This window comes from Oncorhynchus masou, chromosome 12, assembly GCF_036934945.1.
Source record: "Oncorhynchus masou masou isolate Uvic2021 chromosome 12, UVic_Omas_1.1, whole genome shotgun sequence".
Lineage (NCBI taxonomy): Eukaryota > Metazoa > Chordata > Actinopteri > Salmoniformes > Salmonidae > Oncorhynchus > Oncorhynchus masou.
In genome coordinates this window covers 88,799,439-88,813,452 of record NC_088223.1, presented here as the reverse complement: position 1 = coordinate 88,813,452, position 14,014 = coordinate 88,799,439, and the positions used below count along the sequence as shown (strand labels likewise).

Below are 14,014 nucleotides of genomic sequence, written 5' to 3'. Positions count from 1 at the left end.
CACATTGATCTGGTACTCACTGTATATAGCTCCACATTGATCTGGTACTCCCTGTATATAGCTCCACATTGATCTGGTACTCCCTGTATATAGCTCCACATTGATCTGGTACTCCCTGTATATAGCTCCACATTGATCTGGTACTGGTACTCCCTGTATATAGCTCCACCTTGATCTGGTACTGGTACTCCCTGAATATAGCTCCACCTTGATCTGGTACTGGTACTCCCTGTATATAGCTCCACATTGATCTGGTACTCCCTGAATATAGCTCCACCTTGATCTGGTACTGGTACTCCCTGTATATAGCTCCACATTGATCTGGTACTCCCTGTATATAGCTCCACATTGATCTGGTACTCCCTGTATATAGCTCCACATTGATCTGGTACTCACTGTATATAGCTCCACATTGATCTGGTACTCCCTGTATATAGCTCCACATTGATCTGGTACTGGTACTCCCTGTATATAGCTCCACATTGATCTGGTACTCCCTGTATATAGCTCCACCTTGATCTGGTACTGGTACTCCCTGTATATAGCTCCACATTGATCTGGTACTGGTACTCCCTGTATATAGCTCCACATTGATCTGGTACTGGTACTCCCTGTATATAGCTCCACATTGATCTGGTACTCCCTGTATATTGCTCCACATTGATCTGGTACTCCCTGTATATAGCTCCACATTGATCTGGTACTCCCTGTATATTGCTCCACATTGATCTGGTACTCCCTGTATATTGCTCCACATTGATCTGGTACTCCCTGTATATAGCTCCACATTGATCTGGTACTCCCTGTATATAGCTCCACATTGATCTGGTACTGGTACTCCCTGTATATAGCTCCAAATTGATCTGGTACTGCTATTTCCTGAATATAGCTGCTCATTGATCTGGTACTGGTGCTCCCGGACCATAGCTCCACATTGATCTGGTACTGGTACTCCCTGTATATAGCTCCACATTGATCTGGTACTGCTATTTCCTGAATATAGCTGCTCATTGATCTGGTACTGGTGCTCCCGGACCATAGCTCCACATTGATCTGGTACTGGTACTCCCTGTATATAGCTGCCCATTAATCTGGTACTCCCTGTATATACTGCAGCTGCACATTGATCTGGTACTGCTACTTCCTGTATATAGCTGCACATTGATCTGGTACTGGTGCTCCCTGTATATAGCTCCACATTGATCTGGTACTATAGCTCCACATTGATCTGGTACTGGTACTTCCTGTATATAGCTGCCCATTAATCTGGTACTCCCTGTATATAGCTGCCCATTAATCTGGTACTCCCTGTATATACTGTAGCTGCACATTGATCTGGTACTCCCTGTATATTGCTCCACATTGATCTGGTACTCCCCTGTATATAGCTCCACATTGATCTGGTACTCCCTGTATATAGCTGCCCATTAATCTGGTACTCCCTGTATATAGCTGCCCATTAATCTGGTACTCCCTGTATATACTGTAGCTGCACATTGATCTGGTACTCCCTGTATATAGCTCCACATTGATCTGGTACTGGTACTCCCTGTATATAGCTCCACATTGATCTGGTACTGCTATTCCTGAATATAGCTGCTCATTGATCTGGTACTGGTGCTCCCGGACCATAGCTCCACATTGATCTGGTACTGGTACTCCCTGTATATAGCTGCCCATTAATCTGGTACTCCCTGTATATACTGCAGCTGCACATTGATCTGGTACTCCTTCCTGTATATAGCTGCACATTGATCTGGTACTGGTGCTCCCTGTATATAGCTCCACATTGATCTGGTACTCCTGTATATAGCTCCACCTTGATCTGGTACTGGTACTCCCTGTATATAGCTCCACATTGATCTGGTACTCCTGAATATAGCTCCACCTTGATCTGGTACTGGTATCCCTGTATATAGCTCCACATTGATCTGGTACTCCCTGTATATAGCTCCACATTGATCTGGTACTCCCTGTATATAGCTCCACATTGATCTGGTACTCACTGTATATAGCTCCACATTGATCTGGTACTCCCTGTATATAGCTCCACATTGATCTGGTACTGGTACTCCCTGTATATAGCTCCACATTGATCTGGTACTCCCTGTATATAGCTCCACCTTGATCTGGTACTGGTACTCCCTGTATATAGCTCCACATTGATCTGGTACTGGTACTCCCTGTATATAGCTCCACATTGATCTGGTACTGGTACTCCCTGTATATAGCTCCACATTGATCTGGTACTCCCTGTATATTGCTCCACATTGATCTGGTACTCCCTGTATATAGCTCCACATTGATCTGGTACTCCCTGTATATTGCTCCACATTGATCTGGTACTCCCTGTATATTGCTCCACATTGATCTGGTACTCCCTGTATATAGCTCCACATTGATCTGGTACTCCCTGTATATAGCTCCACATTGATCTGGTACTGGTACTCCCTGTATATAGCTCCAAATTGATCTGGTACTGCTATTTCCTGTATATAGCTCTCATTGATCTGGTACTGGTGCTCCCTGTATATAGCTCCACATTGATCTGGTACTGGTACTCCCTGTATATAGCTCCACATTGATCTGGTACTGCTATTTCCTGAATATAGCTGCTCATTGATCTGGTACTGGTGCTCCCGGACCATAGCTCCACATTGATCTGGTACTGGTACTCCCTGTATATAGCTGCCCATTAATCTGGTACTCCCTGTATATACTGCAGCTGCACATTGATCTGGTACTGCTACTTCCTGTATATAGCTGCACATTGATCTGGTACTGGTGCTCCCTGTATATAGCTCCACATTGATCTGGTACTTCCTGTATATAGCTCCACATTGATCTGGTACTGGTACTTCCTGTATATAGCTGCCCATTAATCTGGTACTCCCTGTATATAGCTGCCCATTAATCTGGTACTCCCTGTATATACTGTAGCTGCACATTGATCTGGTACTCCCTGTATATTGCTCCACATTGATCTGGTACTCCCTGTATATAGCTCCACATTGATCTGGTACTCCCTGTATATAGCTGCCCATTAATCTGGTACTCCCTGTATATAGCTGCCCATTAATCTGGTACTCCCTGTATATACTGTAGCTGCACATTGATCTGGTACTCCCTGTATATAGCTCCACATTGATCTGGTACTGGTACTCCCTGTATATAGCTCCACATTGATCTGGTACTGCTATTTCCTGAATATAGCTGCTCATTGATCTGGTACTGGTGCTCCCGGACCATAGCTCCACATTGATCTGGTACTGGTACTCCCTGTATATAGCTGCCCATTAATCTGGTACTCCCTGTATATACTGCAGCTGCACATTGATCTGGTACTGCTACTTCCTGTATATAGCTGCACATTGATCTGGTACTGGTGCTCCCTGTATATAGCTCCACATTGATCTGGTACTTCCTGTATATAGCTCCACATTGATCTGGTACTGGTACTTCCTGTATATAGCTGCCCATTAATCTGGTACTCCCTGTATATAGCTACCCATTAATCTGGTACTCCCTGTATATACTGCAGCTGCCCATTGATCTGGTACTGCTACTTCCTGTATATAGCTGCACATTGATCCGGTACTGCTACTTCCTGTATATAGCTTCATTCTTGTGTATTTTATTCCTCTTGTTACTATTTTTATATTATTTTTTAACTCTGCATTGTTGGGAAAGGGTTGTAAGTAAGCATTTCACCCGTTGTGTTTGGCGCATGTGACAAATACGATTTGATTTACCCTTGTCCACTCTCCATTCTCTCCTGCCCCTCCCCTCCAATCTCCTCCCCTCCCCTCTCCTCTATTCTCCTCCCCTCTGCTCTCCTGCCTCTCTTGCATTCTTCTCCCCTCTCCTCTCCTGCTCTCTCTCCCCTCTCCTCCATTCTCCTCCCCTCCCCTCTCCCCTCCTCTATTCTCCTCCCATCTCCTCTCCTGCTCTCTCTTCCCCTCTCCTCCATTCTCCTCTTCTCCATTCTCCTCCCCTCCCCTCTCCTCTCCCCTCCTCTATTCTCCTCCATTCTCCTCTCCTGCTCTCTCTTCTCCTCTCCATTCTCCTCTTCTCCATTCTCCTCCCCTCTCCTGCTCTCTCTTCCCCTCTTCTCTCCATTCTCCTCTTCTCCATTCTCCTCCCCTCCCCTCTCCTCTATTCTCCTCCCCTCTGCTCTCCTGCCTCTCTTGCATTCTCCTCCCCTCTCCTCTCCTGCTCTCTCTTCCCCTCTCCTCCATTCTCCTCTTCTCCATTTTCCTCCCCTCTCCTCTCCTGCTCTCTCTTCCCCTCTCCTCCATTCTCCTAATCTCTTTCAACTCTGTATCACTAATTTACTGTGGCCAATCTTCAACCCTGCTGTATGCTTCTCCATATTCATGAGTCATTTCATATTTAACCAGATCAAACAGGCCTGCTAGCTGCAGCTACAGTTGCTTGCTGTCGTATTCCAAAATATATTTGTTTTATTTCACCACCAGTAAAATATAGTTGTGGTGCCTGGTCAATTATAACTACACTATAACCACCCCTTCCAATGAGTGGGATTCAGCTATTTCAGCCACACCCGTTGCTGACAGGTGTATAAAATAGAGTACACGGCCATGCAATCTCCATAGACAAACATTGGCAGTAGAATGGCCGTGCTGAAGAGCACAGTGACGTTCAGCGTGGCACCGTCATATGATGCCCCTGTCAACTGTAAGTGCTGTTATTGTGTTGTGGAAACATATAGTTGTGACACCAGGTCCTTTAATACTATGTAGGTAACATCCGTCAGCGATAGACAATAATACTGGGAGTCAGTTATGATCGACTTTACTTTAATTGAATTACCTTAAAGCAGAGTTTGGGGGTCAACCATTTCACTACAACTCTAAATCAAATCAAATCAAATTGTATTTGTCACCGGCAGGGTGGCAGGGTAGCCTAGTGGTTAGAGCGTTGGACTAGTAACCGAAAGGTTGCAAGTTCAAACCCCCGAGCTGACAAGGTACAAATCTGTCGTTCTGCCCCTGAACAGGCAGTTAACCCACTGTTCCTAGGCCGTCATTGAAAATAAGAATTTGTTCTTAACTGACTTGCCTAGTTAAATAAAGGCTAAAAAAAATATAAAAAATATGGTTAGCAGATGTTAATGTGAGTGTAGCAAAATGCTTGTGCTTCTAGTTCCGACAATGCAGTAATAACCAACAAGTAATCTAACTAACAATTCAAAAACTACTGTCTTATACACAAGTGTAAGGGGATAAAGAATATGTACATAAAGATAATAATAGATATATGAATGAGTGATGGTACAGTGCAGCATAGGCAAGATACAGTAGATGGTATCAAGTACAGTATATACATATGAGATGAGTATGTAAACAAAGTGGCATAGTTAAAGTGGCTAGTGATACATGTATTACATAAAGATGCAGTAAATGATATAGAGTACAGTGTATACCTATACATATGAGATGAATAATGTAGGGTATGTAAACATTATATTAGGTAGCATTGTTTAAAGTGGCTAGTGATATATTTGACATCATTTCCCATCAATTCCCATTATTAAAGTGTCTGGAGTTGAGTCAGTGTGTTGGCAGCAGCGGTTGCTGTTTAACAGTCTGATGGCCTTGAGAAGTAGTGAAGGGCAGTCTTACCTGGGGTTGTCAGGATTTGGCCAGGGTTGTTCCGGGTCCTGACAGGGGTTTGTGCATTCACAGCCCTTCCACATTTTGGCATTTCTTTTTGTCACTGGCCTCTTCACAATACCCTATAATATCAACGTGGAATTATGTTTTCGAAATGTATATAAATGAATAAAGAATGAAAAGCTGTCGTGTCTTGAGTCAGTAACTATTCAACCCCTTTGTTATGGCCGAAATTCAGGAGTAAACATGTGCTTAACATGTTACATAATAAGTTGCATGGACAAACTCTATGTGCAATAATGGTGTTTATTAGCATGATTTAACATGACCTAATTTCTGTACCCGACACATACAATTATCTGTAAGGTCCCTCAGTCGAGCAATGAATTTCAAACACAGATTCAAGCACAAAAACCAGGGAGGTTTTTCAATGGCTCGCCAAGAAGGGCACCTATTGGTACAAAAAAAAAAAAGCAGACATTGAATATTTTTTATTTTATTTATGCAAGTCAAAACATGAGAGCCTACCCCCGCCAACACTGGGCCAATTGTGTAACCACCCTCCCAATCACAACCAGTTATGCTACAGCCTGGAATTGAACCAAGGTCTGTAGTGATGCCTCTTGCACTGAGATGCAGTGCCTCAGACCACTGCACCACTCGGGAGCCCCATAGGGCATATCCCTTTGAGCATGGTGAAGTTATTAATTACACATTGGATGGTGTATCAATACACCCAGTCACTACAAAGATACAGGAGTTCTTCCTAACTCAGTTGCCGGAGAGAAAAGAAACCGCTCAGGGATTTCATCATGAAGCTAATGGTGACTTTAAGAGAGTTTAATGGCTGTGACAGGAGAAAACTGAGGATGGATCAACAACATTGTAGTTACTCCACAATACTAACCTAAATGACAGAGTGAAAAGAAGGAAGCCTGTACAGAATACAAATATTCCAAAATGCATCCTGTTTACAACAAGGCACTAAATTAATACTGCAAAAAATGTGGCAAGCAATTCACTTTTTGTCCTGAATACAAAGTATTATGTTTGGGGCAAATCCAATGCAATACATTACTGAGTACCACAGTCCATATTTTCAAGCATAGTGATGGCTGCATCATGTTATGGGTATGCTTGTAATCATTAAGGACTGGGGAGGTTTTCAGGATAAAAAAAGAAACAGAATGGAGCTAAGCACAGGAAAACTCCTAGAGGAAAACCTGGTTTAGTCTGCTTTCCACCAGACACTGGGAGATTAATTAATCTTTCAGCAGGACAATAACCTAAAACACAAGACCATATCTAGGTGTTGCTTACCAAGAAAACAGTGAATGTCCCTGAGTGGCCGAGTTGCAGTTTTAACTTAAATCTACTTGGAAATCTATGGCAAGGCCTGAAAATGGTTGTCTAGCAATGAACCAATTTGACAGAGCTTGAATATTAAAAAAAATAAAAAAAAAACATAATGGGCAGATGTTGCGCAATCCAGGTGTGGAAAACTTAGGGAGAGGTCGAAATTTACACAATATTTACCCAGAGGTAAATAGGGGAGGGTCATGCTTTTTCAATTTCAGTCAGGGGGAGTGTTAAGTATTTGTTTTATTTCATCCTGAGGAGGATCATTTGTAATCAATTAAATGTCATATTACTCAGGGTTTGAGAATGAATTGTTCATTATAGTATCTTGTGTGCCCGATGATGCCCCTCACCCCCTGATTCTCTGCCGGGTGCGCCTAGTGTGGTCTATATCAGCCTTTCTCAAACCTCGTCCGTTAGCCTGCCAGTTAAATGCTTTCTAAAGAACTTCACAGGGTGGTGGAAGTGTACGGCGATGAGCTTGATGCACCTTTCCAATAAATATTGAGGGTCTTATTCCCGTGACATGATGATAGATGCTTGACTGGCCGTTTGACAAATGAAAATAATAGCGATCTTATCCATAATAATTTCATAATGTAGGTTGCGTACCTGCACTGTATCTGCAATCTGTTGAACTGTTGGCTAGAGAGCACGTACCAAGACCAGAGTGGGCACATTTGCCATATAGCGCCATTTTGTTTGTGTACAGTTTAAAATGCGATGGTACCCCATTTTAATTGTATTTTTCATTCGGTACATGGGAATCTTTACCTGAAACGTTATTTTTTATGTGCACAACATCATCACTCCCAGACTTTTATCCGTAATAAGTTTGTTTGATTGAAACACATTGCTGGTGGGTAAATGCACATTTTTATTTTTATGCAGATCTGAGAATATTTGCATAAAAATCTTTCGCAAATTGGATGGAAACCGAGCTAGTGATATTCATAGGCTGCGCTACAACTCTTCTATAGCCAAGGACGAGCAGACAAACATTTACTTTGCTTGGGAAGTAATGATTCCCATAGCAGTATGATATTAATGTCGGCATTTCAACAGGCTATTTATTAAACTACATACTGACTAAATCCGTCAGGAGCAAGCAAGGTAGGCTAAGAAGGAATGAAAATGTATTGTTTTAGGCTATATTATTATTTCAAGTCTATACATTTAAGAAATCAACTGTGAAGCATTTGTGATACTCGCAGTTCAACAACACATCAACAACATTACTTCAACAACATGCCTATACATTTTACATTTAGGTTGTATAAATTGAAATGTATTTTTTTTTTTTTTACTTAGAATTAAATAATAATTCAACAAAAAAAATGACAATTTAATCCATTTTAATCCCACTTTTGTAACACAAAAAAAATTGGAAAAAGTCAAGGGGTGTGAATACTTTCTGAAGGCATTGTATACAATTCAATGTTGTTTTCTCAGTTCAATCGGTTTTGGTTGCAAAAGAGTGGAAAAGGGAGGTAATAACCTCTGACTATGGCAAGTTAAAGAACAATCTTTTACCATTGATGGCATAACAAATCAACATGAAAACCATGCTTTCACTATATATTTCTCAAGGTCAGAGTCAAACGCATGAGCTGTTTTTTTTTAAGGTATGTAAAAGACCTTACATGATGGTTAATTTAAAAGCCTGCATCAGACATCAACGCTGACCTTCTTTCAGCCTGCTGCTATTAAACAGCAAGGTTATCCGGAGAGATAGGAGTTGAACACCCCGTAAAGCTTCCCCATCTTCTATATCTCTTTCTTGCTCTCAATTGTTTCTCTCGTCTTTCATTGTCGTTATTTTTTTTATTTTATTTTTAATGGCTCAGCAGTGTGGCTCTGTTGTCTGTGGACTTGACAGTCTCAACTTGAACATAAGAGCCAGTGTGTTTCAAAGAGTATAGATATGGACACAAGATGTTCATATTTCAATCACTTCATGTTCAAACGGGGCGTCCACCTGTGACTTACAATACCAGTGTGTATAGTAACGCATGTATCCTCCATCTTCTGTGTGTGTGTGTGTGTGTGTGTGTGTGTGCTCCCCAGGTCGTCCCTTACCTCCCACACCTTCGTCCAGCCTGCTACCCCCCGCCCCACCTCCACCCACCGGTCTATCCCATCCTGCCCCCCCAGCCATCAGGGAGTGCCAAGTGCCCCTGCTGGACAGCCGCTCCCCCCACGTCATGCTGGACCCCCCTCCCGACGACGAATTCTCCCCTAATTCATACCTACTCCGGGCCTGCGCCCCTCCACCCCAACCCCCCTCTGCGGGTAAGACCACTTCCCAAGCCAATGTACTGTACAGTATCGTAGATAATCCATCTACCATGGAATCTCTCTCTCTGTCTCTCTTCGCTGTGGTTCAGGAATGTATACAGTCTGTTGAATGGTTGAAAATGTAGATTTACAACCAGAAAGTGAGTTAATTGTAAACGATAAAGCCACATTGTTGATGGTAAAGGACATTCTACAATGATCATTTGTAATGTAATTTTTTTTAAATGATCCTTGATGTCCTTTAAAAAGAACTAATTTGCTTCAGGTATAATATCAAATGTATCTGTCAAGATTTCATTAATTGATATACTGCATTTTCTAAATATTGTGTGTTTCACACAAAAAAAAGTAAGTAGTCATTTAGGATATTCATAAAAATAGGAAAGAGTTTTGAAAGCTGCTCCTTTATTTTTAATTTAGCCAATTGTGCGCCGCCCTATGCGACGGTCAGTTGTGATACAGCCCGGGATCAAACCAGGGTCTGTAGTGACGCCTCTACCACTGCGAGGCAGTGCCTTAGACCCCTGCGCCACTCAGGAGGAAAATCAGAATGTATTATTTTCATATTAATAACCACCAGTCCATAGTAAATTAGGAAACCTTATCATTGACTCAGCTTCTAGCTGTGCATGTGAGACTGGTTGCATATTAAATAGGCACACATTTAGGGTTTGTATTTCCACTGTCATCCGTGGTCTATTGGATCAAATAAAGAGAGCTTGTTAGTGTACAATATTTAAATAATATACATACATTTTAATTGGTTAAGAATATGTTACTTATCGAGTGGAAATGTAGTGTTTATTTTCAATTCAATGAAGGCAAACTGGTGAAATTACCAATGCTTTGGAAATTGATAAATATCCATGTATTGGAATTGTGGTTTAATTAATTATTATTTCATTGAATTGTTAGATTGAATTGAGTTTGAAATGCATAAATATGCTTGTATATATATATATATATATCCACAGTAAGGGGTTTGAATAATACTGTGGAAATGATAATGCCCTTTTTAGTGGAAGAGCTGTTTTAAAAGACTGCCTGAAATTGTTTTAGTGGGATGGAGTTTTGTCCTGCCTGGTCACATCACCAGGTGGTAAATTAGTAAATGTATCAATAAGAAAGAGTTCCAAACAACTCTGCCAATAACAGCTAGTTTTCAGTTTTCCCCTCCCAACTCAAACCACTCCCAGAAAGTCCAGACAAAATTGTTGCATGAGAAATTGGTCTTTGCTAAGAAGCAAATTTTATTTCACTGTAAGGTACTTAATTGTTACGCAGATATTTTTTGATATTGAGATAAAAACGTCTGCATAGACACTTAAAGATGCAATATCGCTCCACCATTTCCTGTTTGCAAAAATTCTAATAGTTCACCTAATTTCCGTTTAAGTGACAAAATAAGCAGTCATTGTTTTAAGAGTCATTGTACCATCTAAACCAATGTGAAATATTTTCCATAACCCAAATGATGTATTTTCAGCTGTTTGAAACTGGTGTACAAAACCGAGAGTAAAAGTAGCAAAAAAAATTAACTTAAGACCGGGAAGCATACAAATAGCTTACAATGAACATATCTACCGCTTCTTAGACTTGCTTTCAATGAGAATGACAGATCTATAACACACAGTTCTACGATATTCAAAAGCATTATTCATTAGAAATGGTGTGGAAATAGGCCCACTTAATTCATTTTTATATTCTCTGCCCGTAATAGCTTTACCTTTTGTGCGCTACCATGAACAAGCAAGAAAATTGTGCGTCTTTGAGTACGCTTTCTTTCCAAACACGGTGATTGCGCAGCTGTTAGTTTTTTTTTTCTAATCACGTCGGCATTCAGAATGAGACTTCCTAGGTGACTGAATTCTCCTCAGTGGGAGAGGACGGTGAAAGCAAAGGATTTCAGATGATTACTGCGACGTCACACAGAGACTCTGCTTGTAGCCGGAGCTACAGACGAGAGGAGACCTTTGTCTGCGTTTCCAATGGTTGCTCTCACTCTTTTTGTGTGTGTGTGTTTTTTTTCTGACTGTACATTCAACACTATTGATATATTCCTTATGTATTTATCTCTAAAACGTGGAAGCACAGCGTTTGGCTATTGTGGATTCATGTTGCATAGTTCTGGGACTACGATTATTATTATAATATTTTACATACCAGTGAATATTCCCTAAATGTATTGTGAATAAATGATGTACTGTAGGTTTATATATTTTTCTTGCCAGGGCACTTGAAGAAATTGACTAAAAATAGGACATTTTTAAGTGGATTATTGAAAAAAAATTGGGTGTTGTAAAAGACGCTCAAAGACCCTCAGTCTAAACGGAAATATAACATTTTTGAAATGCAGGACGTTTGAATTCCATGGGTCAGGTTTTCTATACACAATATATTTCCAACCCACTGCGTCTGTGAACCACAAAGTAATAGTGCATTATGGAGTAATACAAGTAGGAATTTTACATTAAATCAAATTTTCCCGTTTATGGTTTCCGATTTAACAGCTATCAGACACTTTTGTGTCCGAAGTTTATATTGAAGTGCGACAGGCTCTTTCTTCTGTAGACCTGCTCCTTGAAGTGTTGTCTTCTGATCCACATCATCCCAAAGCCTTTGAAGTTGAAAGGCCACTGACTCCCATTGTTGGGGGTCACGTGGTTTCCTCCTTGAATAGATTGAGATGACACCTCACCAAATCGAAAAGAGAAAATATATATTCTCTGTGCTTGGTCACTCTGGCTCTTTCTAATCAATGTGAAGTAAATTTCCTGTTTAAGGGCAATCAGGAGAGCTTTTACTCTGAGCAATAACTGCCAATAACCCACATAATCATGGAATTAAGACAACATACTGAATGAAGCATGATGGGAATTAATGGCAGGAAAGCTGTGAAAGAGATCTCCAACCTCTTCTATGGATCTGAATTGGTAAGTGGGGGGAGTGGGGGGGGGGTGTTCAGAATTCGAGAGCAACGTGATTTTCGCCAATTGAGGAATCAGCCATTGGATTTTCATTATGATAGCCTGTGCTTCTTGTTTTCAACAGATACACATAGTAGTAGATACCCTAGTCATAGACTGTTCTCTTTGCTACCGCACGGCAAGCGGTACCGGAGCGCCAAGTTTAGGTCCAAGAGGGTTTTAAACAGCTTCTACCCCCAAGCCATAAGACTCCTGAACAGCTTGTCAAATGGCTACCCAGACTATTTGCATTAACCCCCACCCTTTTACGCTGCTGCTACTCTCTGTTATTATCATCTATGCATAGTCACTTTAATAACTCTACCTACATGTATATATTACCTCATTTACCTTGACTAACCGGTGCCCCCGCACATTGACTCTGTACCGGTACCCCCTGTATATAGCCTCCACATTGACTCTGTACCAGTACCCCCTGTATATAGTCTCCACATTGACTCTGTACCGGTACCCCCTGTATATAGCCTCCACATTGACTCTGTACCAGTACCTCCTGTATATAGCCTCCACATTGACTCTGTACCAGTACCCCCTGTATATAGTCTCCACATTGACTCTGTACCGGTACCCCCTGTATATAGCCTCCACATTGACTCTGTACCAGTACCCCCTGTATATAGTCTCCACATTGACTCTGTACCGGTACCCCTGTATATAGCCTCCACATTGACTCTGTTCCGGTACCCCCTGTATATAGCCTCCACATTGACTCTGTACCGGTACCCCCTGTATATAGCCTCCACATTGACTCTGTACCGGCACATTGACTCTGTATATAGCCTCCACATTGACTCTGTACCGGTACCCCTGTATATAGCCTCCATATTCACTCTGTTCCGGTACCCCTGTATATAGCCTCCACATTGACCCTGTACCAGTACCCCTGTATATAGCCTCCACATTGACTCTGTACCAGTACCCCCTGTATATAGCCTCCATATTCACTCTGTACCAATACTCCCTGTATAGCCTCCACATTGACCCTGTACCAGTACCCCTGTATATAGTCTCCACATTGACTCTGTACCAGTACCCCTGTATATAGCCTCCATATTCACTCTGTACTGGTACCCCTGTATATAGCCTCCACATTGACTCCAGTGTATATAGCCTCCATATTCACTCTGTACCGGTACCCCTGTATATAGCCTCCACATTGACTCTGTACCGGTACTCCTGTATATAGCCTCCACATTGACTCTGTACCAGTACCCCTGTATATAGCCTCCATATTCACTCTGTACCGTACCCCTGTATATAGCCTCCATATTGACTCTGTACCAGGGGTACTCCCTGTATATAGCCTCCACATTGACTCTGTACCAATACTCCCTGTATATAGCCTCCACATTGACTCTGTACCGGTACTCCCTGTATATAGCCTCCATATTGACTCTGTACCAGTACTCCCTGTATAGCCTCCATATTCACTCTGTACCAATACTCCCTGTATATAGCCTCCACATTGACTCTGTACTGGTACTCCCTGTATATAGCCTCCACATTCACTCTGTACCGGTAACTCCCTGTATATAGCCTCCATATTCACTCTGTTCCGGTACTCCCTGTATATAGCCTCCACATTGACCTCTGTACCGGTACCCCCTGTATATAGCCTCCACATTGACTCTGTACCAGTACCCCTGTATATAGCCTCCACATTGACTCTGTACCAGTACTCCCTGTATATAGCCTCCATATTCACTCTGTACCAATACTCCCTGTATATAGCCT

The 14,014-nt window shown here is 41.8% G+C and overlaps 1 protein-coding gene across 1 annotated transcript in view; it reads left to right on the top strand.

Moving 5' to 3' along the window:
• The window catches only part of LOC135549421 (teneurin-2-like), a 167,503-nt gene that overhangs the window by 10,136 nt on the left and 143,353 nt on the right, over positions 1–14,014 (top strand). The window contains exon 3 of the mRNA XM_064979392.1: positions 9,094–9,287. Coding sequence (XP_064835464.1) covers positions 9,094–9,287 — 194 coding nt within the window. The remainder of the gene's footprint in view (positions 1–9,093; positions 9,288–14,014) is intronic.